Genomic DNA, 24826 nt, shown 5'->3' with positions numbered 1-24826 from the left:
TTAAAGTATCCACTAGGTCCTCTAGAGTACACAGAGACGCACAGCTAAGATGGCCTGCCGCCAACACATCTGCCTTTTCATACTGATGGATAATTCTGTATGCTTACTTTCACAAATGGAGTATGACCATGTCATGCATCATATTGGACAAAGGGCCCCAAAAGTCTACATTAGGATATGTCCGATATGCATGTGTGTCAGTATCAAGCAGAGGTTAACTTCTACATCTGGGATTCTGCTAGTCGCTGCCCTCCTCCTTTATATCCCATGTTGGTCACAGCCTGCTCTGGGTCTAGAACAACTCTATTCAACTTTTGCTTAGGGGATGGTGGCTGCCACTCATGGCACTGACCACCCATGAAGGCGTGTTTAATTGGGGCTGGCTGTTAACTTGGAAATAATGTACATAACATCATCCTTGCCACCTGGCTCCCAAACATAGTTCGACCATGCTCTCTCTACCTATCAGCAATTTGGTTCCATGTTTTTGGCTATTGGCGCCACCTAGCACACACTACAGCTAGGAACCTGATGCTGAACAGACGTGATATCCTTTGGTTGCTGATACGGTTGGGCAGCTCTGTGCCCGCAGTTCTCACATCATTGTAGTAGGCCTTGTGGAGGGTGAATGAAATAATACTGCCCTTGTACTCTTCATGGTGGACTTCTCACAGAATCGTGAATGGGTACATCTAAACCCACTTTTTATACATCTAAGGACCCTCTAATAATGTTTGCTGGAGTCCACTTCTGTGTCCCTGAGAAAGCTGTTTCTCAGTAGTGATAATTAAGGACTGAAGCTTTGAGTTTGCTCATTCTTCTAGTTTCCTCAGACTCAATTGTGAAAGAGTTAAAAAATTATTTGTGTTTGATGTCTATGGAAGATACTACTACTAAAGATTTGCAGGGAGTGAATTTGTTTTGTGGTAAGTGCTACTGATCTGCTCGGACATTTCATAATCCTAGATTTGTGCCACTATAACAAAGAGGCTGGATAAGGATGAGGAAATACCCAATAGTATACCAGAATGGAAGTGTGACCTGCGGTAATTGCATAGATATTATTGTGGATTTAGATCTGAAAGGATGATGTTCGAGTTCATGGTTCCCCTGAGAATGCGGATAAGTAGGGAATGCCTGTCTTCCTGAATCACCTGCTCCCAAGTCTGCTAAAAATAACCCTCACCTCCACTAGAGCAGAAGACTCCTATGATCACATCTCATGAATCTGCCAATAGATTCTAGCTATTGCCCTTTATTGCTTGCTTCATTTGGCACTACGCAAGAACCTGGGATGGCTTTGATGCCCACCTTAATCAGTCTTTGACCACCCTGACAAAGAATCAACCTGGTCACCAGAAACTAAACAAGAGAAAAGGAACCCGACACAATCTCTAAAAACAGAGACAAATATTAATCCCATCTCAAGGCGACATTACCTACTGCCTCCACCCAGCCCCAGAGCTGGGGCCACAAAGGCAACATGCCTGGCACTGAAGATGCTACACTGATGTCTTTAACCCGGATATGGTGGTGGCAGTTCCACATTTTCTAGCTATTTCCAAAACCAACCTCACATGTCGATTTCACTCTATTGATGACATTTTGTTCCTGTCCCACCACCCCCACAAAGTGACTTTGGATCTTCCTTCCATTGGGGGATTTCTTTTACTCCCCAGACTTTCTCCATGGGAGCAAGAAGGATTCCTTGTCTGCTGGCTACCCTAACAGACAATATCTGTATAGCCATGGCAGAGCCAGAATTCCTACTGCTGATTTTGTTATCCAACTTCTATAATGACATCACGTGGGTCTTCCCTGCATCCTTATACTGTGTACATTCTGGACTTCCCCCAGCCGTTCATCATGCTTCCCCCTTCGAGAGTAGACACCAATGGAGCTGGGGTTTCTAAACCTCTGTCTTTTGGTTTCATTGTCAAACAGAACCCCCTACTGATTGCATAGCCCTTTGGTAGTCGACTTGAGGTGTTGATTGATAGCTAACACTCAGAATTAATTTACCTTTCAATGACACCAATACAATTCCACATTAATTACAGAGAGGATGGTATGCAACCATGAAGGTTTATTTTAGAATTTGTTAGTCCATCACTGTAGGAAAGTACTCTTTCTGGCATAGTTACCCCTACTTTTGACCTGTTAGCAGTGTGCTTAGACTGTTTTCACTGGGATCCTGCTAACCAGTACACCAGTGATTGTGCTTTCTCCTCTAAATTTGGTTGCTTTGGTACTCTTTACACCCACAATTGGCATACTGGTGTACCCCTGTAAGTCCCTAGTATATGGTACTTGGGTACCAAGGGCATTAGTACACCATGGGGTCCCCATGGGCAGCAGCATGTATTATGCCACCCTTGGGAGCCCATACAAACTGTGTCTGCAGGCCTCCCATTTGCAGCCTTGTGAAAAGGTTCATGCACCCTTTCACTGCTGGTCACTACACCAGGTCACTGTAAGTCACTCCTATGGTAGGCCCTTCGAGTCCTAAGGGTAGAATGCAGGTCCCTGTGTGTGTGGCACCCTGTGGGCACCCCTGCAAGAGCAGAGGTGCCCCTACAAACTCCAGTTCCAAATCCCTGGACTTTGTAAGTGCGGGGAAGCCATTTAGCTGTATACTGGCCATAGGTTACTACCTAATGGTAACTTCGAACCTAGGCGTGTTTGGAATCATACATGTCAGAATCATACCCCAATACTGATGCTAGTATTGGTGGCATGATCCCATGCACCCTGGGGGCCCCTTAGAGGGCTCCTACCAGTCTTGCAGAGTTTGCGAAGAGCCCATGCTGCTGCAGCCCCTCAGACAGAATTCTGCCCTCCTGCTACTTTACCAGCTCAAGCAGGGGAAGGCAGAACAAAGGATTTCCTGTGGAAGAGGGGTGCAACCTCCTCTCCCTTGGAAATAGGTGTTAGAGATTTGGGGAGGGGTAGCCTCCCCACCGGTTTGGTTTGAAGGGCACATTTGGTGCCCTCCTTGCATAACCTGGTTTGCACCAGTCCAGAAACCACCAGTCCCTGCTCTGGCGTGAAACTGCAAAAAGGAAAGAGTAGTGACCCCCACCCTGTCCATCACCACCACAGGGGTGGTGCCTAGAGCTCCTGAAGATGGCCACTTGATTGTGCCGTCTTGAAAACAAAATGGGAGGAGGCCCCTGGGACCATCTGACTGGTCAGGTTAGGCATATGATGTCAGTGACACCCTCTGATCGGTCATCACCTTTGCAAAGTGACCAAGACCCTTTTTGGGCTTTTTAGGGACTCCCTTGCGGTTGGGTCTCCAGATCCGGCGTGAAAGACTCCACCAGGACGTCTCCACAATGACCTCTTCTGCTCCTGGCCACCGGAACCACTGCCAGACTTCACAGGACCGAACAAGACTGCAACACCGAGACTACCTCTCCTTGCAACATTGTTTCCACGACTCCTGTCAGCAACTTGCAACATTTCCAGGGCTGTGCATCATCTGGGGTCAGCAAGACTTCAGCTGCACCAAAAAAGCAAGAAAGAATCTACTTTGGAGTGAAGAAGTCACTCCCCTGCATCTGCAGGCACCTAAGGCAACGACGTCCGGCTGCAGGAATCTGCTGTCCTCTGGACCTGCGAAGATCCTCCAACACAGGTGGCGGTGGTTCCGCGGGGGTCCTCTGGATCCTCTTTGCCTTCTGTCCAACTTGGGAGACAGTGAGTCCTTGCCACTTCCTCCAAGACAGAACCCCTGTGCACTGCAACTGTTGCAGCAACCAAGGCTTTTTGACTCCTGCTCCAAGGGATCTTCAGGCTCCAAGTAGCCCCGGCCTCCAGCACTCTACATCTGCAAGGATAGTCTCCTCTCAGCTGCTCCAGCGATGTGGGACTTCTCTTCAGGTGTGCTGCCTGGGCCTCACTGTGACTTACTGTGCCTGCTGCCAGTGGGCTGCTCGTGGGGGCTGAGACTGCTTCTGCTGGCTCTCCAGTCTTTTTAGGGCCAGCCCAGACTCCCCTCTAAGGGTCGAGTCCTCAAGGCCTTGCTGGTCCTCTTCAGCTCTGCAAATCTCCCAACAGCTCCAGCTGCATTTGGTTGTGCTTGTTGGTGGTCCTCCTGACCACTGACCCATCTGCAATCTGGCGACTATTGAGGGACAGCTCCTAGGTGACTTCAGGGACTCCTCGGCAGCTCCTAGTCTCCGCAGCTGGACTTCATCCACCACCGTCAACCCGGAACTTCACCTAGAAGGGTGGGCATTACCTCCTGCCCCCCTTGGACACTCCTGCCTGGACTGGACTCTGTCCTTGTCTTTCGCAGGTCTTCTTCATCCAGAATCCACTGTTGTGTTTCACCAGCCTGGTCCTGCTTTTGCAATATTCCATTTACGAGTCCCTATGTTAGCCAATGGGACCAGGTGACTTACCTCTGCTCTCCTGGTCGTTGGGGGTCATCTAGATACTTACCTCTTGGGGTTTCACTCTCTCCCAGTGTAGGAAGTTGGCTCTGTATGTACTATTTCAAAGTAAGAAATAGTATGCACAGAGTCCAAGGGTTCCCCTCAGAGGTAAGATAGTGGCAAAAAGAGATAATTCTAATGCTCTATTTTGTGGTAGTGTGGTCGAGCAGTAGGTTTATCAGAGGGTAGTGTTAAGCATTTGTTGTACACACACAGGCAATAAATGAGGAACACACACTCAAAGACAATTCCAAGCCAATAGGTTTTTATATAGAAAAATATATTTTCTTAGTTTATTTTAAGAACCACAGGTTCAAGATTTACAATCAATACTTCAAATGGAAGGTACTTCACTTAGTGTTTTAGGAACTTTGAATCAGCAAAATAGCATGTACAGCTGTGGCAAAAATGGCAATAAGCTATTTTAAAACTAGACACAGTGCAAATTTCAACAGTTCCTGGGGAAGGTAAGTAATTGTTAGTTTTGCAGGTAAGTAAACCACCTACAGAGTTCAAAGTTGGGTCCAAGGTAGCCCACCATTGGGGGTTCAGGGCAACCCCAAAGTTACCACACCAGCAGCTCAGGGCCGGTCAGGTGCAGAGGTCAAAGTGGTGCCCAAAACGCATAGGCTTCAATGGAGAAGGGGGTGCCCCGGTTCCAGTCTGCCAGCAGGTAGGTACCCGCAACTTCGGAGGGCAGACCAGGTGGGTTTTGTAGGGCACCGGGGGGGACACAAGTCAGCACAAAAAGTACACCCTCAGCGGCACGGGGGCGGACGGGTGCAGAGTGCAAATAGGCGTCGGGTTTGCAATGGAGTTCAATGGGAGACCCAGTGGTCTCTTCAACGAAGCAGGCAGGCAAGGGGGGGCTCCTCGGGGTAGCCACCACCTGGGCAAAGGAGGGGCCACCTGGGGGTCGCTTCTGCACTGGAGGTCGGATCCTTCAGGTCCTGGGGGCTGCGGGTGCAGTGCCTTTACCAGGCGTCGGGTTCTTAGAAGCAGGCAGTCGCGGTCAGGGGGAGCCTCTGGATTCCCTCTGCAGGCGTCGCTGGGGGGGGGGGCTCAGGGGGGTCAACTCTGGCTACTCACAGGGTCGCAGTCGCCGGGGAGTCCTCCCTGTAGTGTTGTTTCTCCGCAGGTCGAGCCGGGGGCGTCGGGTGCAGAGTGGAAAGTCTCACGCTTCCAGCGGGAAATGTGCAGTCCTTTAAAAGTTGTTTCTTTGTTGCAAAGTTGTCTCTTCTTTGTAGCAGAGCAGCTGTCCTCTGAAGTTTTTGGTCCTTTTAGATGCAGGGTAGTCCTCTGAGGCTTCAGAAGTCGCTGGACCCTGGGGGACGCATCGCTGCTGCAGTTTTCCTTGAAGTGGGGAGACAGGCCGGTAGGGCTGGGGCCAAAGCAGTTGGTATCTCCGTCTTCTCTGCAGGGCTTTCAGGCCAGCAGTCCTTCTTCGTCTTCAGGTTGCAGGAATCTATCTTCCTAAGTTCTGGGGGCCCCTAAATACTCAATTTAGGGGTGTGTTTAGGTCTGGGGGGTAGCCAATGGCTACTAGCCCTGAGGGTGGCTACACCCTCTTTGTGCCTCCTCCCTGAGGGGAGGGGGCACATCCCTAATCCTATTGGGGGAATCCTCCATCTGCAAGATGGAGGATTTCTAAAAGCAGAGTCACCTCAGCTCAGGACACCTTAGGTGTTGTCCTGACTGGCCAGTGACTCCTCCTTGTTTTTCTCATTATCTCCTCCAGCCTTGCTGCCAAAAGTGGGGCCGTGGCTGGAGGGGGCGGGCATCTCCACTAGCTGGGATGCCCTGTGGCGCTGTAACAAAGGTGTTACAGTTCCTGCAGGGGGAGGTGAGAAGCACCTCCACCCAGTACAGGCTTTGTTACTAGTCACAGAGTGACAAAGGCACTCTCCCCATGTGGCCAGCAACATGTCTGGTGTGTGGCAGGCTGGCAAAACTAGTCAGCCCACGCTGGAAGTTGAGTATGTTTCCAGGGGGCATCTCTAAGATGCCCTCTGGGTGTATTTCACAATAAAATGTACACTGGCATCAGTGTGCATTTATTGTGCTGAGAAGTTTGATACCAAACTTCCCAGTTTTCAGTGTAGCCATTATGGTGCTGTGGAGTTCGTGTTTGACAGACTCCCAGACCACATACTCTTATGGCTACCCTGCACTTACAATGTCTAAGGTTTTGCTTAGACACTGTAGGGGCCTAGTGCTCATGCACATATGCCCTCACCTGTGGTAATGTGCACCCTGCCTGTAAGGCCTGCTAGAGGGGTGACTTACCTATCCCAACACAATGAAGTACACATCTGCTCATCTTTGAGAGTTGCATTTTCCCTGGTACATCTGGTACAGAAAACTCCTTTAGTAGTAATTTCTCTGCATCTGCTGCCAAACTTCATCCTCATACCTTACTATCAGTCTAATACAACACAATGGGGGTCATTCTGACCCTGGCGGTCATTGACCGCCAGGGTCAACGACCGCGAGAGCACCGCCAACAGGCTGGCGGTGCTCTCAAGGGTAATCTGACTGCAGCGGTTTGGCCGCGGTCAGAAAGGGAAAACCGGCGGTCTCCCGCCGGTTTTCCGCTGCCCTACGGAGGGATTCCGACACCCCATACCGCCATCCTGTTCCTGCCGGTTCGGCCGCCAGGAATAGGATGGCGGTATGGGGTGTCGTGGGGCCCCTGGGGGCCCCACAAAGAATTTCAGTGTCTGCTTAGCAGACACTGAAATTTGCGACGGGTGCAACTGCACCCGTCGCACCCTTCCCACTCCGCCGGCTCCATTCGGAGCCGGCTTCCTCGTGGGAAGGGGTTTCCCGCTGGGCTGGCGGGCGGCCTTCTGGCGGTCGCCCGCCAGCCCAGCGGGAAACACAGAATCACCACAGCGGTCTTCGGACCGCGGAGCGGTGTTCTGGCGGGGGAACTCTGGCGGGCGGCCTCCGCCGCCCGCCAGAGTTAGAATGACCCCCAATGTGCCTTTCTCTAGCTAACAAAGGCTCATTGTCCGTAAAAAGCTAAAAACCTGGCTGTTTAGGTCGGGTTAATGATGCCATTTTATCTATATGTTAATAAGTCGGGCTATGGGTCACTTTACTTAGCGCTGGGATAATTCAGCTTGAAGTAAGCTATGCGCTTTATAACTGACTTTATTATTATTTAGCATATATATATAATTATTTTTTTATTTTTTTAACAAAGTGTGCCAACTTGCAAGCTCCTGATCACGTCCACCTATCGGAGTCAGTGCGGGACAGTGGGAGCAGGACCCACTTCATATGTAGATAACTCCGCGCTGCAACTCCATACATAAGAATCAAACCCGCACTCCAGGATGCCGGTTCACCGTCAAAGTTTATTACAATGGCTGACACGTTTCGACTGCAAAGGTCTTTGTCAAAACCTCGAAAATATCTATCTATCTATCTATCTATCTATCTATCTATCTATCTATCTATCTATCTATCTATCTTTGTCAAAACCTCGAAAATATCTATCTATCTATCTATCTATCTATCTATCTATCTATCTATCTATCTACCTATCTATCTATCTATCTATCTATCTATGCACATATGCACATATATGTGTATAGATATATATATATATATATATATATATATATATATATATATGTTCAATGGCATGTGTAGCTGCAGATACACATGCTGTGCACATCCCGCCATCTAGTGTTGGGCTCGGAGTGTTACAAGTTGTTTTTCATCGAAGAAGTCTTTTCGAGTCATGAGATCGAGGGACTCCTCCCCTTTCGGCTCAATTGCGCATGGGCGTCGACTCCATCTTAGATTGTTTTCTTTCCGCCATCGGGTTCGGACGTGTTCCTCTTTGCTCCGTGTTTCGGTTCGGAAAGTTAGTTAAATCTCGGATAATTTGACGGTATTGTTTGCGTTCGGTATCGGGTTAGTTACAACAGATCAACACCGAATTTTGAAGAGCTCTGGTGGCCCTTCGGGGTTTTCGATTCCCCGGCGGGGCCTGGTCGGCCCGACCTCGTGCGTCTTCAAGGCTAATGGAACGGACCCCATTCCGCTTCTGCCCCGAATGTCACAACAAGTATCCTTACACAGATCAGCATCTGGTCTGTAATTTGTGTTTGTCTCCCGAACACAAAGAGGATACCTGCGAGGCCTGTCGAGCGTTTCGGTCGAGGAAAACGCTAAGAGACCGAAGAGCAAGAAGACTACAAATGGCGTTGGCGCCGGTAGGACAACAACACTTGGAAGAAGAAGAAACCTTCTCCATCGCGGATTCGGACTTGGACGAGGTCGATCCCGAACAGACACCTAGAACCGTGAGTAAGACGTCACTGCCCAAAACTCAAGGAAAATTCACTAAAGCCCAGGGGTCGCCACCGCCAACAGGCCATGGCTTAACCCGAAAATTAGGTGACCGGCCATCGGCACCGAAAAAGGGCACACATGTGTCGAAGTCATCCGACTCCGGTCGAGATACCGGCACAGAACAGACTCGACCCCGAGACACCGGGTCAGAGCAATCTCGACATCGAGAGAGCGGCACCGAAACGAGTCGGCACCGAGATATCGGAACACCGAAAGGCAAAAAAGTGTCTTCGGAGCCGAAAAAGACAGTCGAAAAGGTTTCGATACCGAAACATCCGGCCTCGGAGCTGAAACCAAGTTCCTACACCGAGGAACAGGGCCTGTCCTCACAGATGCGAGGACACAAATTCGGACAGGAGCTAGAGGCAGGGGAGCCAGATTACACTCAAAGGAGGCTCCACATTCAGAAGGACACAGGAAAGATCAGTACTCTCCCTCCAATCCGAATTAAAAGGAAACTTGCCTTCCAAGAGAAAGACAAGCAACCACAAGCAAAGGTGGCAAAACAAATAACTCTGCCACCATCACCACAACGCTCACCACAACCATCACCGGTAGCCACTCCACCAATGATGCAGTCTCCAACTCATACAGGAATGAGTCAGGATGATCCTGACGCATGGGATCTTTATGATGCGCCTGTATCAGATAACAGTCCCAACTGTTATCCAGCGAGACTGTCACCACCTGAGGACAGTACTGCCTACACACAGGTGGTGTCAAGAGCAGCTGCATTTCACAATGTCACCCTGCACGCAGAACCAATAGAGGATGACTTTCTGTTTAATACACTGTCGTCCACACATAGCCAGTACCAGAGTCTCCCTATGTTACCGGGAATGCTGAAACACTCAAAACAAGTGTTTCAGGAGATGGTGAAAGGCAGGGCCATTACTCCAAGGGTGGAGAAAAAGTACAAACCGCCACCAACAGACCCTGTGTACATCACGCAGCAATTAACACCAGACTCAGTGGTAGTAGGGGCAGCTCGCAAAAGGGCGAACTCACACACCTCGGGAGATGCACCACCACCCGACAAGGAAAGTCGCAAGTTCGACGCAGCAGGGAAAAGGGTCACGGCACAGGCAGCCAACCAATGGCGCATTGCCAACTCACAGGCCTTGCTGGCTAGATATGATAGGGCTCATTGGGACGAAATGCAACATTTCATAGAACACTTACCCAAAGAGTTCCAAAAGAGAGCACAACAAGTGGTGGAAGAAGGCCAGAGTATCTCTAACAATCAGATACGCTCAGCAATGGATGCAGCAGACATAGCTGCTAGGACTGTAAATACAGCAGTCACCATACGGAGACACGCATGGCTACGCACCTCAGGATTCAAGCCGGAAATTCAACAAGCGGTGCTGAATATGCCTTTTAACGGCCAGCAGTTGTTTGGGCCGGAGGTGGACACTGCTATCGAAAAACTTAAAAAGGACACAGATACGGCCAAAGCCATGGGCGCACTCTACTCCCCACAGAGCAGAGGCACATTTCGTAAATCACAGTTTAGAGGGGGGTTTCGGGGACAGAGCACAGAACCCTCAACCTCACAAACAAGACCCACTTACCAGAGTCAATATCAGAGGGGAAGTTTTCGGGGACAATAAAGAGGGGGACAATTCCCAAAAAATAGACGGAAGTTCCAGAGTCCCAAAACACCGCAAAATAAACAGTGACTTCAGCATCACAAATCCCCAACACATAACACCAGTGGGGGGGAGACTAACCAATTTTTACAAAAACTGGGAGGAAATAACAACAGACACGTGGGTCCTAGCCATTATCCAACATGGTTATTGCATAGAATTTCTACAATTCCCTCCAAATGTCCCACCGAAAACACCCAACATGTCCAAACAACACATGGATCTATTACAACTAGAGGTCCAAGCGTTGTTACAAAAAGATACAATAGAGCTAGTACCAATTCATCAGAAAGGAACAGGAGTTTACTCCCTGTACTTTCTCATACCCAAAAAAGACAAAACTCTAAGACCTATCCTAGATCTCAGAACATTAAACATCTACATCAAATCAGATCACTTTCACATGGTGACACTGCAAGACGTGATCCCATTGCTCAAACAACAAGACTACATAACACTAGACCTCAAGGATGCGTATTTCCATATACCTATACATCCTTCTCACAGAAAGTACTTAAGGTTTGTAATCCAAGGGGTACATTACCAGTTCAAAGTGTTGCCATTCGGAATAACAACAGCGCCAAGAGTTTTTACAAAATGCCTGGCCGTAGTGGCAGCCCATATCAGAAGGCAGCAAATACATGTGTTCCCGTACCTAGACGATTGGTTAATCAAAACCAATACGCAAGAACGGTGTTCACAACACACAAAGTATGTCATAGAAACCCATCACAAGCTAGGTTTCTCACTCAACTACAACAAATCACACCTACAGCCGTGTCAAATACAACAGTACTTAGGAGCAACAATCAACACAACAAAAGGGATTGCCACTCCAAGTCCACAAAGGGTACAGGCATTGCAAAACGTAATACAAGCCATGCACCCAAAAAAAACGTTCCAGGTAAAATTAGTGATGAAGCTACTAGGCATGATGTCCTCATGCATAGCCATTGTCCCAAACGCAAGATTACACATGCGGCCCTTACAGCAGTGCCTAGCATCACAATGGTCACAAGCACAGGGTCAACTTCAAGATCTAGTGTTGATAGACCGCCAAACACACACCTCGCTTCAATGGTGGAACACTATAAACTTAAACAGAGGGCGGCCGTTTCAAGACCCAGTGCCTCAATACGTAATCACAACAGAAACTTCCATGATAGGGTGGGGAGCACACCTCAACCAACACAGCATCCAAGGACAATGGGACACTCAGCAGAGACAGCTTCATATAACTCACTTAGAACTACTAGCAGTATTTCTAGCGTTGAAAGCATTTCAACCTATAATAACCCACAAACACATTCTTGTCAAAACAGACAACATGACAACAATGTATTATCTGAACAAACAGGGAGGGACACACTCGACACAGTTGTGTCTCTTAGCACAAAAGATATGGCATTGGGCGATTCACAACCACATTCGCTTAATAGCGCAGTTCATACCAGGAATTCAAAACCAGTTAGCCGACAATCTCTCTCGGGATCACCAACAGATCCACAAATGGGAAATTCATCCCTAAATACTAAAGACTTACTTCCAAAGATGGGGAACACCACAAATAGATCTATTTGCAACAAAAGAAAACGCAAAATGCCAAAACTTCGCATCCAGGTACCCACAGGCTCACTCTCCAGGCAATGCGTTATGGATGAGTTAGTCAGGGATATTTGCATACGCTTTTCCCCCTCTCCCACTCCTTCCATATCTAGTAAACAAATTGAGTCAAAACAAACTCAAACTCATACTAATAGCACCAACTTGGGCACAACAACCTTGGTACACAACACTACTAGACCTCTCATTCGTGCCTCATATCAAACTGCCAAACAGACCAGATCTGTTAACTCAACACAAACAACAGATCAGACACCCAAATCCAGCATCGCTGAATCTAGCAATTTGGCTCCTGAAATCTTAGAATTCGGACACCTAGACCTTACACAAGAATGTATGGAGGTCATAAAACAAGCTAGAAAACCAACCACAAGACATTGCTACGCAAATAAGTGGAAAAGATTTGTTTATTACTGCCATAATAATCAAATTCAACCATTACACGCATCTGCTAAAAACATCGTAAGCTACCTACTACACTTACAAAAGTCAAAGTTAGCTTTTTCATCATTAAAATACATCTCACTGCAATTTCAGCTTATCTGCAAATTACGCACTCAACTTCATTATTCAGAATCCCAGTCATTAAAGCATTTATGGAGGGTCTGAAAAGAATTATCCCACCAAGAACACCACCAGGTCCTTTGTGGAACCTCAACATTGTATTAACACGACTCATGGGTCACCTTTTGAACCCATGCACTCATGTGAGATACAATACTTAACATGGAAAGTAGCATTTCTAATAGCTATCACATCTCTCAGAAGAGTAAGTGAAATACAAGCCTTTATCATACAAGAACCCTTTATTCAAATACACAAGCATAAAGTAGTTCTACGAACAAATCCAAAATTCTTACCTAAGGTCATATCACCGTTCCACTTAAATCAAACATTGGAACTCCCAGTGTTCTTTCCAGAACCAGATTCTGTAGCTGAGAGAGCATTACATACATTAGACATCAAAAGGGCACTAATGTACTACATTGATAGAACAAAACAAATTCGCAAAACAAAACAATTGTTTGTTGCTTTCCAAAAACCTCATACAGGGAATCCAATATCCAAACAAGGCATTGCCAGATGGATAGTTAAATGTATTCAAACCTGTTATATAAAAGCAAAAAGAGAACTGCCTATTACACCAAAGGCACACTCAACTAGAAAGAAAGGTGCTACCATGGCCTTTCTAGGAAACATACCAATGACGGAAATCTGTAAGGCAGCCACATGGTCTACGCTTCATACATTTACCAAGCATTACTGCGTGGATGTGTTAACAACCCAGCAAGCCACAGTAGGACAAGCAGTATTACGGACTTTATTTCAAACAACTTCAATTCCTACAGGCTGAACCACCGCTTTTGGGGAGATAACTGCTTACTAGTCTATGCACAGCATGTGTAGCTGCAGCTACACATGCCATCGAACGGAAAATGTCACTTACCCAGTGTACATCTGTTCGTGGCATGAGACGCTGCAGATTCACATGCGCCCTCCCACCTCCCCGGGAGCCTGTAGCCATTTTTAAGTTGAGAAAAAATTGGTCTTGAACATTTGTAAATATATCACTTTTAACCACATTATGTACATACATATTTACTCCATTGCACGGGCACTATTACTATATACACAACTCCTACCTCACCCTCTGCGGGGAAAACAATCTAAGATGGAGTCGACGCCCATGCGCAATGGAGCCGAAAGGGGAGGAGTCCCTCGATCTCGTGACTCGAAAAGACTTCTTCGAAGAAAAACAACTTGCAACACTCCGAGCCCAACACTAGATGGCGGGATGTGCACAGCATGTCAATCTGCAGCGTCTCATGCCACGAACAGATTTACACTGGGTAAGTGACATTTTCCATATATATATATATATATATATATATATATATATATATATATGGGTTAAGAATAGTTTATCTATACTTATTGATATATACTAACCAAAATCATTTTGTTGTAGTTGATTTTCTGAGTATAATTTTTATGTAGGAAAATATTTAAAACCGTATTCTGGTAGAATGCTCAGCAGATTCCTTGGCAAGATCACAGTTCTCACTGGAACCAAACCTGGCCCTCAAAGCTTTATAGAGAAGTAGACTCACCACAATATGTGAAAACCTTCTTGGCCTAGCCTTGAATGGAGCCAAGAGAGACACTGATTCACAAGGTAAATAAAGGGCATAGTCAGTTGCAGGCGAATGGTTGCCAGGATTGAATCACTGTATGATAGATGGACAGCTAATTTATTGGCATAGTGGGTGTCCAAGAACATTTGGAAACATTTGAAGGCCTTGGATTTGGCATGATAACCGGGAGTTGGCACCCTCATGCATCATTCAGGTGCTGGGAGGGAAGGAGTAAATTGCACAGTTTGAGAAATCTTTATATGTATAATAATATGATATGAAGAACTTGCATCCAGAACATGTAATTGTAGGAGTGTTAGATCTGTCAGCTCTTGGTGCGGGTTCCCCAATCCTTTTGGCTTTTGACCTCTTGTTTTTGACCCTGTATTGAATTTTGTTTTTGTTGGCTTTAGGACTCTTGGCACTTTACCTCTGCTGACCAGTGCTAAAGTGCAAGCGCTCTCTGTCTAAAAGCTATTGGTAATTGGTTTTCGATGATTGGCACATTTGATTTACTGGTAAGTCCCTAGTATAGTGCACCATCTGTGTCCACGGCCTGTGAATCAAATGCCACTAGTGGGCCTGCAGCACAGATTGTTCCACCCACATGAGTAGCCCTGTAAACATGTCTCAGGCCTGCCACTGCAGTTTCTGTGTGTGCAGTTCTGCACTGCCAGTTCAACCTGCCAATTGTACCCACTTGCCAGGTCCAAACCTTTCCTTTTACTACATGTAAGTCACCCCTGAAGTAGGCCCAGGGCAGCCCCATGGGCAGGGTGCAGTGTATTTAAAAGGTAGGACATGTTCTGTTGTGTTTTACAAGTCCTGATTGTGAAATACTGCCAAATTTGTTTTTCACTATTGCAAGGCCTATCTCTCCCATAGGTTATCATGGGGATTACCTTTAAATATCTTTTACGTTCGGTTTCCCATTGGGAGCAGATGGAGATGTGGAGTTTGGGGTCTCTGAACTCACAATTTAAAAATTCATATTTTGGTGAAGTTGGTTTTTTGAATTGTCTGTTTGAAAATGCCACTTTTAGAAAGTGGGCATTCTCTTGCTTAATCATTCTGTGCCTATGTCTGGCTGCTGAATACACATCTGGGTCAGACTGACAGTTGGGCTGTTTGTGTATTAACTCTGGACAGTGACACAAAGGGAGCTGAGGTGTGTCCTGCATATCCTGTTGAGTCTTCCTGGGCTAGAGTTGGAGGGAGGAGCTGACACCTGCACTTGAAAGGGCTTTGCCTGTCCTCACACAATACTGTCTCCAACCTCGTAGTGTGTCTGGGGCAGGGCAAGGAAGAAGCAGGGTCTTGTGCACTACAAGGACTTTCATTGAAGTTTACCTACTTCAAAGGCAGAAATGAGTATAAGTATTGAACTGCTGACCCCACAACTCTAGATTACTTATGGATCAAGAGGAACCTCTGCGAAGGAGAATAGCTTGATGCTTGAGGAGGACCTGCCACTCTGCCTGTTGCTTTTCTGTGCTGGTCTGCTGCTTCTGCCTGAAGATGGAAAGGACTGGACTTTGCTTTCTGAAAACCTGCTTATGAAGTTTCTTCAAGGGCTTGGACTTAGCTTGCCCCCTGTTCTGAAGTCTCAGGGACATCAAAGGCTTCATCTGCTAGTGCATGGGCTCTTCTGCTGAGAGTCCGGACTTGCTAAGTGGTGCCAGATCCAGTCCCTGGGCCCTTGGAAGTGGAAGCTGGTAACCTGGGGGGGAAAATCCATGCACCGCTGTATATATGTGTGTGTGTGTCAGAAAAATCAACGCAGCGCCTGTCCCGTGGATGAAAATTCGACATAGCGCCTGCCTTGAGGCTCAACGGCTGTGGTGGTGTAGGAGGCACTGTCGTGATGGTGGTGGTGATAGAGGTGATAGAGGCGGAGGAGGAGGAGGTTGTGTGGTGGAGGAGATGGAGATGAAGATGGTACCACAAAGGGAGAAGGCAAATATATTCTTGAACATTGAGAATCTGGAGCTGAATAGATTCTTGTCCTCTTCCCCCTTGACTTCTGGTGTCTCCTCGACATTGAAAAACTCCTTGACATCAACATTCTACTACAATGCCTCAACGTGGATTTGCTCCTCAATGTCAACCTCCATCGACGCATCAACCCACTCCTTCCTTACGAGACACTCCTCGTCATCGACCACAGTCTGTGTGTTGATTGTGTATGGGCCTTTGACGTAGACTGGTGTTGCCTCGATGACGACCGGCTTAGTTTTCTTGACGTCAACCCAGCTCTTGACGGCAAACAGGTAGGAGCCGTACCTTACCTCTATGTTGACCCTCTCAACATCGTTTCTGCACAGGAATCCTGTTTTTGTACCTCCTGTGTCCTTCAGAAGTTGATGGCAAAGCCCAGGTAGAAGACCGACCTTCCCCTCGCTCTGAGGTCCCACCTTCAGCCTGTGCTTGTTGTAGCCTTCTCCCCTCAGTCCCATGGAAGCAAATGTTCTCCCTTTCTCGTAAGGTGCGTCACGAAAGGTTCCTGCAGTGATGACGTGAGTCAGGAACATGAGATGCTGGAAGGCAGATGATGCAGAGTTCATGAGGGTCCGTTTTGGCCTTCTTCCTCCCACAGGCTGAGCACTTTTTCAATAAAGAAGTCATTTTATTTGAAAAAACATCTTACTTTTATGCCAGGAAAAACAGAAAAAGGCAGGAAGATATGAAAATAGTCAAATAAAAGTGTTGTCACCAAATTCCACTTGAAATTTTTATGAGAAAAAGCCTATAAAGGCTATGATCAGTGCTCCAGGATCCTGTCAGTAGGAGCTGGATAAAAGAACTGAAGCAACTGCCACCTGCTGAGTATAATGGGATACTGGTTGTCTCTGGGTTCTTAAAGGCACAGTCTCTATTTTTAACTCATATAATGACAGCCTATGGGGCTACACTGTCCTCCTTTACTTCATCTCTCTACTCTATTGAAAAAGGGTTGTGAAAGACATTTATGCTGTTTTATCAAAACATAATGACATTAAATACATATATAATTCTCCTGGCCTCTTTTTATCAATCTAAAATGAAGAATTGGACCATTATAGCCTACTCCTATAGGCTGCATAATATGTTTCACTCTCAAGTGACTCTGCAGGCCTTCCTGAAAAAAGGTGAACTTTACACTTAAGAAGATATATTGTGAAAAAAGTGCTCCGGAGTCCCTGCACGTGGGCGGGATTATTCAGTGCTTATTACTTCAATGTAGATTCCCCTACAAGAGAACTGGAGTTACAAGTAAGAAACTGTTCCTTACCTTACATTTAAAAAAAACCCTAGGAATTCTCAGAAAAAAACAAAGTTTAAAAGGATGTTACAGTTACGAATAGTAATGTCTTACTTTACGAAACAAAAACTCAGAAATGTACTGCAGAGAAACAAAGGTTAAAGTAACATTTTAGTTTGGTAAATTAATAATATTTTAGCTTACATAAACCATCGAAATGGACTGAAAAAGCCAGAGTAAAGTGACACTATAGTTAAACCTTGCAACAATTTAAAAACTATTGTTTTAAACCAAAAAACTGAAATTCAGTTTATTTTACTGAGCTAATTATAACTAGCACTGCCACCGTGCCCTGCTTATGACCTCACATATAATTTTACTCATGACATGTTAAATTACTTCAGTGTTGATATCAGATTAGAAGAGAGCATGCTTTTAATAGAACCACATGAAAACATTTTGCTATTGCTTTTTGTAACAATGTGTGAGTGCTCTCCTGCTTGCTTTTAGAGGAATGGCTGTTGATAAATGTGTTGAAATAAAATGCAGTAAAGTAAAATTAGCTTATGCATATCTCAGTAAGGAAGTATATATCCACTTATGCTGTGCCTATGGAGAGCTGCATTACAAGTGTTTGAGCTGTTGTTTTACATTCTTGTTCTCTTAAGGCCTTTGTGGCAATGGTCAAAAGAGAACAAGAGGAAGCCGAGCGTCAGAGACAGAAGGATGAAGAAGAGAGGAGGAAGAAGATTGAGGAGCAGCGGAGGAAGAAGCGTATCTTGGAGGCAGCCTTCGATGGGGACGTCGATGAGATACTCGCTGTCTTAAAGGAGGTCAGAGCAAATGTACTGAAATACATAGATCATTTTTTGCCATTCAATCTGGTGCATTTCTGCATTGGTCTTTGGAAAAATGTATGCAATATCTATCAAATGGGGAGTCTACGGAGATGATAATGTAGTTTTCTTCCACTGTTGGGAGCAAGTCACACTAAGGTTTCTGATCCGAAGACTCCATACCTACACATCTCTTTCAAACATTTCCGACGGAAAATCTTCTTCCCAGCTCTCCACGTCGACGAGGATGTCACAATTGCATGTCTCCACACGACTCCATCTGACGTCACCATGCCAGTAAGAGGTCCTCACAGGCGTGCTGACGTTGGTTCCCTTTTTTCCATGCCTTCAACGCTAACGGTTTTCTCCTAGCTCTCACTACTGTTGAAGGTGTTCCATCTTGTTACTAGTTACAATCCGGTTTGTAGTTACAATGTCTCCTCCTAGGAAGTCGGGATTTAAGCCATGTCAAGAGTGCGGGGTCGCATTTCGGTTACTGACCCTCATGATGATTGCCTTTGGTGTCTGAACTCCAAGCATGACGTCGAGGAGTGTGTATCCTGCCAGATCATGAATCCTAAGGCTCTGAAAGAGAGGGAGGCCAAACTCTTTTGGGCCAAGGCGAAGAAGGGGCATAAGAGTCATCACAGGTCCTCTTCCCATACTTCGCCGAAGAGTCACAAAAGGAGACGTCGTCATGACTCTCGACTCATTCGGCTCGGAGCCGTCCAAGATCAAGGTCTCTGTAAGGAAATGCCTCCTTGGCATGGTTACCCCCTGACTTTTTGACTTTGCTGATGCCAAGTTATGATTTGAAAGTGTGCTGGGACCCTGCTAACCAGCCCCCAGCACCAGTGTTCTTTCCCTAAACTGTACCTTTGTCTCCACAATTGGCACAACCCTGGCACTCAGGTAAGTCCCTTGTAACTGGTACCCCTGGTACCAAGGGCCCTGATGCCAGGGAAGGTCTCTAAGGGCTGCAGCATGTCTTATGCCACCCTGGGGACCTCTCACTCAGCACATACACACTGCTTGCCAGCTTGTGTGTGCTGGTAGGGAGAAAAGGACTAAGTCGACATGGCACTTCCCTCAGAGTGCCATGCCAACCTCACACTGCCTGTGGCATAGGTAAGTCACCCCTCTAGCAGGCCTTAAAGCCCTAAGGCAGGGTGCACTATACCACAGGTGAGGGCACATGTGCATGAGCACTATGCTCCTACAGTGTCTAAGCAAAACCTTAGACATTGTAAGTGCAGGGTAGCCATAAGAGTATATGATCTGGGAGTCTGTCAAACACGAACTCCACAGCACCATAATGGCTACACTGAAAACTGGGAAGTTTGGTATCAAACTTCTCAGCACAATAAATGCACACCGATGCCAGTGTGCACTTTATTGTAAAATACACCCAGAGAGCATCTTAGAGATGCCCCCTGAAAACATACCCGACTTCCAGTGTGGGCTGACTAGTTTTTGCCAGCCCGCCACACACCAGACATGTTGCTGGCCTCATGGGGAGAGTGCCTTTGTCACTCTGTGACTAGTAACAAAGCCTGTACTGGGTGCAGGTGCTTCTCACCTCCCCCTACAGGAACTGTAACACCTGGTGGTGTGCCTTTGTTACAGCACCACAGGGCATCCCAGCTAGTGGAGATGCCCGCCCCTCCGGCCACTGCCCCCACTTTTGGCAGCAAGGCTGGAGGAGATAATGAGGAAAACAAGGAGGAGTCACTCCCCAGTCAGGACAGCCCCTAAGGTGTCGTGAGCTGAGGTGACTCTTACTTTTAGAAACCCTCCATCTTGTAGAAGGAGGATTCCCCCAATAGGATTAGGGATGTGCCCCCCTCAAGGACAGTAGCCATTAGCTACTGCCCTCCCAGACCTAAACACCCCCCCCTAAATTCAGTATTTAGGGGCCCCCAGAACCAAGGAAGATAGATTCCTGTAACCTAAAGAAGAAGAAGGACTGCTGACCTGAAGCCCTGCAGTGAAGACAGAGACGACAACTGATTTGGCCCCAGCCCCACCGGCCTGTCTCCCTACTTCGACGAAAACTGCACCAGCGACGCATCCAACAGGGATCAGCGACCTCTGAAGCCTCAGAGGACTGTCCTGCATCTAAAGGACCAAGAAGCTCCCGAGAACAGTGGCCCCGTTCAAGAAACTGCAACTTTCTGCAACAAAGAAGCAACTTTAAAGACCCCACGTTTCCCGCCGGAAGCGTGAGACATTCCACTCTGCACCCGAAGCCCCCGGCTCGACCTGCGGAAAACTAACACTACAGGGAGGACTCCCCAGCGACTGCGAGCCTGTGAGTAGCCAGATTTGACCCCCCTGAGCCCCCACAGCGACGCCTGCAGAGGAAATCCAGAGGCTCCCCCTGACCGCGACTGCCTGTAACAAGGAACCCGACGCCTGGAACCAGCACTGCACCCGCAGCCCCCAGGACCTGAAGGAACCGAACTCCAGTGCAGGAGTGACCCCCAGGCGACCCTCTGCCTAGCCAAGGTGGTGGCTACCCCGAGGAGCCCCCCCCTGTGCCTGCCTGCATCGTTGAAGAGACCCCCGGGTCTCCCCACTGATTCCTATCGGAAACCCGACGCCTGTTTGCACTTTGCACCCGGCCGCCCCTGTGCCGCTGAGGGTGTACTTTCTGTGCCTACTTGTGTCCCCCCCTCCCCCCCGGTGCCCTACAAAACCCCCCTAGTCTGCCCTCCGAGGACGCGGGTACTTACCTGCTGGCAGACTGGAACCGGGGCACCCCTATTTCCATTTGAAACCTATGTGTTTTGGGCACCACTTTGACCTCTGCACCTGACCGGCCCTGAGCTGCTGGTGTGGTAACTTTGGGATTGCCTTGAACCCCCAACGGTGGGCTACCTTGGACCCAACTTTGAACCCTGTAAGTGTTTTTACTTACCTGTGAACTTAACAATACTTACCTCCCCCAGGAACTGTTGATTTTTGCACTGTGTCCACTTTTAAAATAGCTTATTGCCATTTTTGTCAAAACTGTAAATGCTAATGTGATTATTCAAAGTTCCTAGGATACCTGAGTGAAATACCTTCCATTTGAAGTATTGATTGTAAATCTTGAACCTGTGGTTCTTAAAATAAACTAAGAAAATATATTTTTCTATATAAAAACCTTTTGAGTCTTTGAGTGTGTGTTCCTCATTTATTGCCTGTGGGTGTACAACAAATGCTTAACACTACCCTCTGATAAGCCTACTGCTCGACCACACTACCACAAAATAGAGCATTAGAATTATCTCTTTTTGCCACTATCTTACCTCTAAGGGGAACCCTTGGACTCTGTGCACACTATTTCTTACTTTGAGATAGTATATACAGAGCCAACTTCCTACAGTCTGAATCTCAGCGGCGCCGCACGACGTGGGAGGTTAGTCTGACTGTGACTCCACAACCTCAGAGCCTTCAGGCTTCTCCGGCACCGTTGGTCTTTTAGGTAGTTGCACCTCCGGAGATTCATCGATTTTCACCTGCTGCACATGATTCGGATGTTGAGCAAGCGCAGGTGCAACATGGAGACCAGCGGTATCCTGCCTTCCCGGCTCCGGCAGCGGATCCGGCGGCATTTTTAAATGCCATGTTTTCTATGTTTAATGCTATGGCCCCTGCTGGTGCACCGGCCGGTCCCATGGGTCAGTTAGCATTTTTGTTGGACTCCCCGGCTCCTTACAAGGCGGAGCAGTTTATGCCCTTCTATCTGGCTCAGAGTGGCGGTTCGGCGCCGATGATGTCGCCTCAAGGTCCTGCGGTTCCATGATGTTGCCTTCCAGACCTATGGCGCCGTTCTCATCGCCCAGTCAGTCGACGCCGATGATGGAGCCTCAGGTGTCCACGGCGCCGTTAGGATCCGCGCCGGATCCGGATATCGGATTAGACTGAAGGCAACCTTCTTCTCCTGTTCCGCGCCTTACAGTTTTGAAGCCAGTGTCATCAACGTCAGCCAATTCTATGTCAACGCTGAGGTTAGAGGCCAGGCTGAGGTCGCGTAGAAAGGCCTTGAGACTTTTGGAAGAGGAAGAATACCTGCGGCAGTTGTTGGAAGAAGGGGAGATTGTGGAGCCCTTGGGTGAATATCAAGGACTGGATTCAGCCAGTGGGCTTGACACTTCCCCGGAATGGGACCTTTCTTTGCTAGGGGAGTTCACAGAGGAGGCAGCCTCCTTCCATACTGTGATTAGGAAGGCGGCACATTTTTTGGATCTTCTGTTATCTGCTGCAGAGATCAAAACAAATATTCTGACGGAGGTCCTACACCCTTCTTCAACTTTGGCGGATCCATTGCTTCCGTTTAATGATGCTCTTATGGAGCCCATCTTAAAGCTATGGAGGAAGCCTGTGTCGTCACCTGCTGTCAATAGGTCTGTTGCAAGGAGGTACAGAGTGGTGCCTGGAGATCGGGTTTTTTGTCGAAACATCCTACCCCGGAGAGTCTGGTTGTTCAGGCCTCTTGTTCCACACGGTCTGCACCAGGCTCCTTCCCTGTGATTCCGTCGGACAGGGAATCCAAAAGGATGCAGCAGTTGGCGAAGAAAACTTTCTCTTCTTGCAGTATGACTCTCAAGGTGGCGAATGCTACCTGTGTTCTTGGCAGATACTTCCACGCCCTGATGGATTCAGCTAGGGCTATGGTTCCTGACCTGCCGAAGGAGGTGCAGGGTCAATTTGGTGAACTCCTATTGGATGCTCAGGCTGCAGCAAAACAGATAATCCATTCTGGTCTGGATTCCACAGACTCGGTGGCCAGGGCAATGGGTACCTCTATTGCTACCAGGAGGCACGCATGGTTGAGGTCCTCTGGTTTTTCCTCTGATGTGCAGACTGCTCTATTGGACTTGCCCTTTGATAGGGAAAAACATTTTGGTGATAAAGCTGATTCTGCCCTAGAGAGGTTCAGGGGGTTTGGGCATGGAGCCGTTTACCGTGGGAGACCACAGTCCACGGTCCAACAGCCTGCCAGCCTCCCGTATAGATCCTTTAGAGGGCGGGGAGGGTTCGGACAAGAGGGGCCACCCAGCAGCACCCTGCATCATCCTCTGCCTCTGGAGGGCAACAACAAGGGCAGCAGCCCTAGTTTTCTCCCCATTTTCGACCACACTTCTCTTGTAGGGGGAAGATGACGTCTTTTTCTCCACAAGTGGGAGTTAATTACATCTGACTCCTGGGTTCTGAACATTAGGAGGAAAGGATATGCTCTCCCTTTTCAGGAGTTTACTCCTCCCATCCCTCGTTTTGTTCAGAAAACCATCTCCTGTTGTTGCAGCAGGAGGTTCAGATCCTGTTGTCAAAAGGTGCGGTGGAGTTGGTTCTGGAGAAGGAAAGGGATCAGGGTTGTTATTCAAGATACTTCCTGATCCCCAAGAAGGATGGTCGTTTGAGACCCATCCTAGACCTGAGGATTTTGAATTGGTTCCTCAAACATGAAAAATTCAAGATGCTGAATCTGGCACAGGTACTTCTGGCTTTGAACAAAGAAGATTGGATGGTGTCTGTCGACTTGCAGGATGCTTACTTTTCATATTTCTATACTCAAGTCGCACAGGAAGTATCTCCGGTTTGTGGTGGGGTCACAACACTCCCAGTTTGCGGTCCTTCCGTTTGGTCTTACTTCAGCACCTCGAGTCTTCACGAAGGTGATGGCAGTGGTGGCAGCAAGTCTCAGAAGGAAGGGGATATCGGTATTCCCTTACCTGGATGATTGGTTGATCAAAACCAAGTCTCCAGAGTTTGTATTGCGTCACTTGCAGATGACAACTCAGTTGTTGTTCAGTCTGGGTTTTACGATAAATGTACCCAAGTCTCACCTGGAGCCCTCTCAGCGGCTCCTGTTCATAGGGGCGGTACTGGATACTACATTGAATCGGGCCTATCCTCCGCCTCAGCGGATTCAGTACATACAGGCGTTGGTTCCAATGTTTCAAAATGCGGCGGTTGTTCCAGTCCTCAAGGTCTTATGCCAGCTCTGTCTGTTTGCTTCTTGCATTCTGTTGGTCACTCATGCACATTGGCACATGAGGGCTCTCCAATGGTGCCTCTGCAGGCAGTGGTTTCAACACAAAGGGTATCTCGAGGAGTCAATATCGATATCTAGAGACGCTGCAGCAGATCTATGATGGTGGGCTGTGGACGGCAAACTTTCTCAAGGAAGGCCGTTTTCACTGCCGCCTCCGGTGGGCACGATCATGACGGATGCTTCCACTCTAGGGTGGGGAGCTCATCTGGGGGACCTGGAGATCAAGGGTTGTTGGTTTCCAGTGGAACAGACTTTTCATATCAATCTGTTAGAATTGCGGGCGATACGTCCGGCTCTCAAGGCCTTCCTCCCGTTCCTTTGCGGTCCGTCAGTTCAGGTCCTCGCGGACAACACTACAGTGATGTGGTATATAAACAAGCAGGGAGGAGTAGGGTTGTATCTTCTCTGCAGAGAAGCTCTGTGACTCTGGTCCTGGCTTCGGGACCATCGGATTTGCTTGGTATCTAATCATCTGGCCAGAGTGCT

General features: G+C 47.7%; 1 protein-coding gene across 7 annotated transcripts in view; it reads left to right on the top strand.

Annotated features, from left to right (window-relative positions):
* Positions 1 to 24826, top strand: part of IQANK1 (IQ motif and ankyrin repeat containing 1) — a 338309-nt gene that overhangs the window by 173047 nt on the left and 140436 nt on the right. For all 7 annotated transcript variants that reach the window (XM_069220930.1, XM_069220928.1, XM_069220926.1 and 4 more), the window contains one exon: positions 18130 to 18294. In XM_069220930.1, coding sequence (XP_069077031.1) covers positions 18130 to 18294 — 165 coding nt within the window. The remainder of the gene's footprint in view (positions 1 to 18129; positions 18295 to 24826) is intronic.

This window comes from Pleurodeles waltl, chromosome 2_2, assembly GCF_031143425.1.
Source record: "Pleurodeles waltl isolate 20211129_DDA chromosome 2_2, aPleWal1.hap1.20221129, whole genome shotgun sequence".
Lineage (NCBI taxonomy): Eukaryota > Metazoa > Chordata > Amphibia > Caudata > Salamandridae > Pleurodeles > Pleurodeles waltl.
This window is presented reverse-complemented; position numbering and strand designations above follow the sequence as displayed.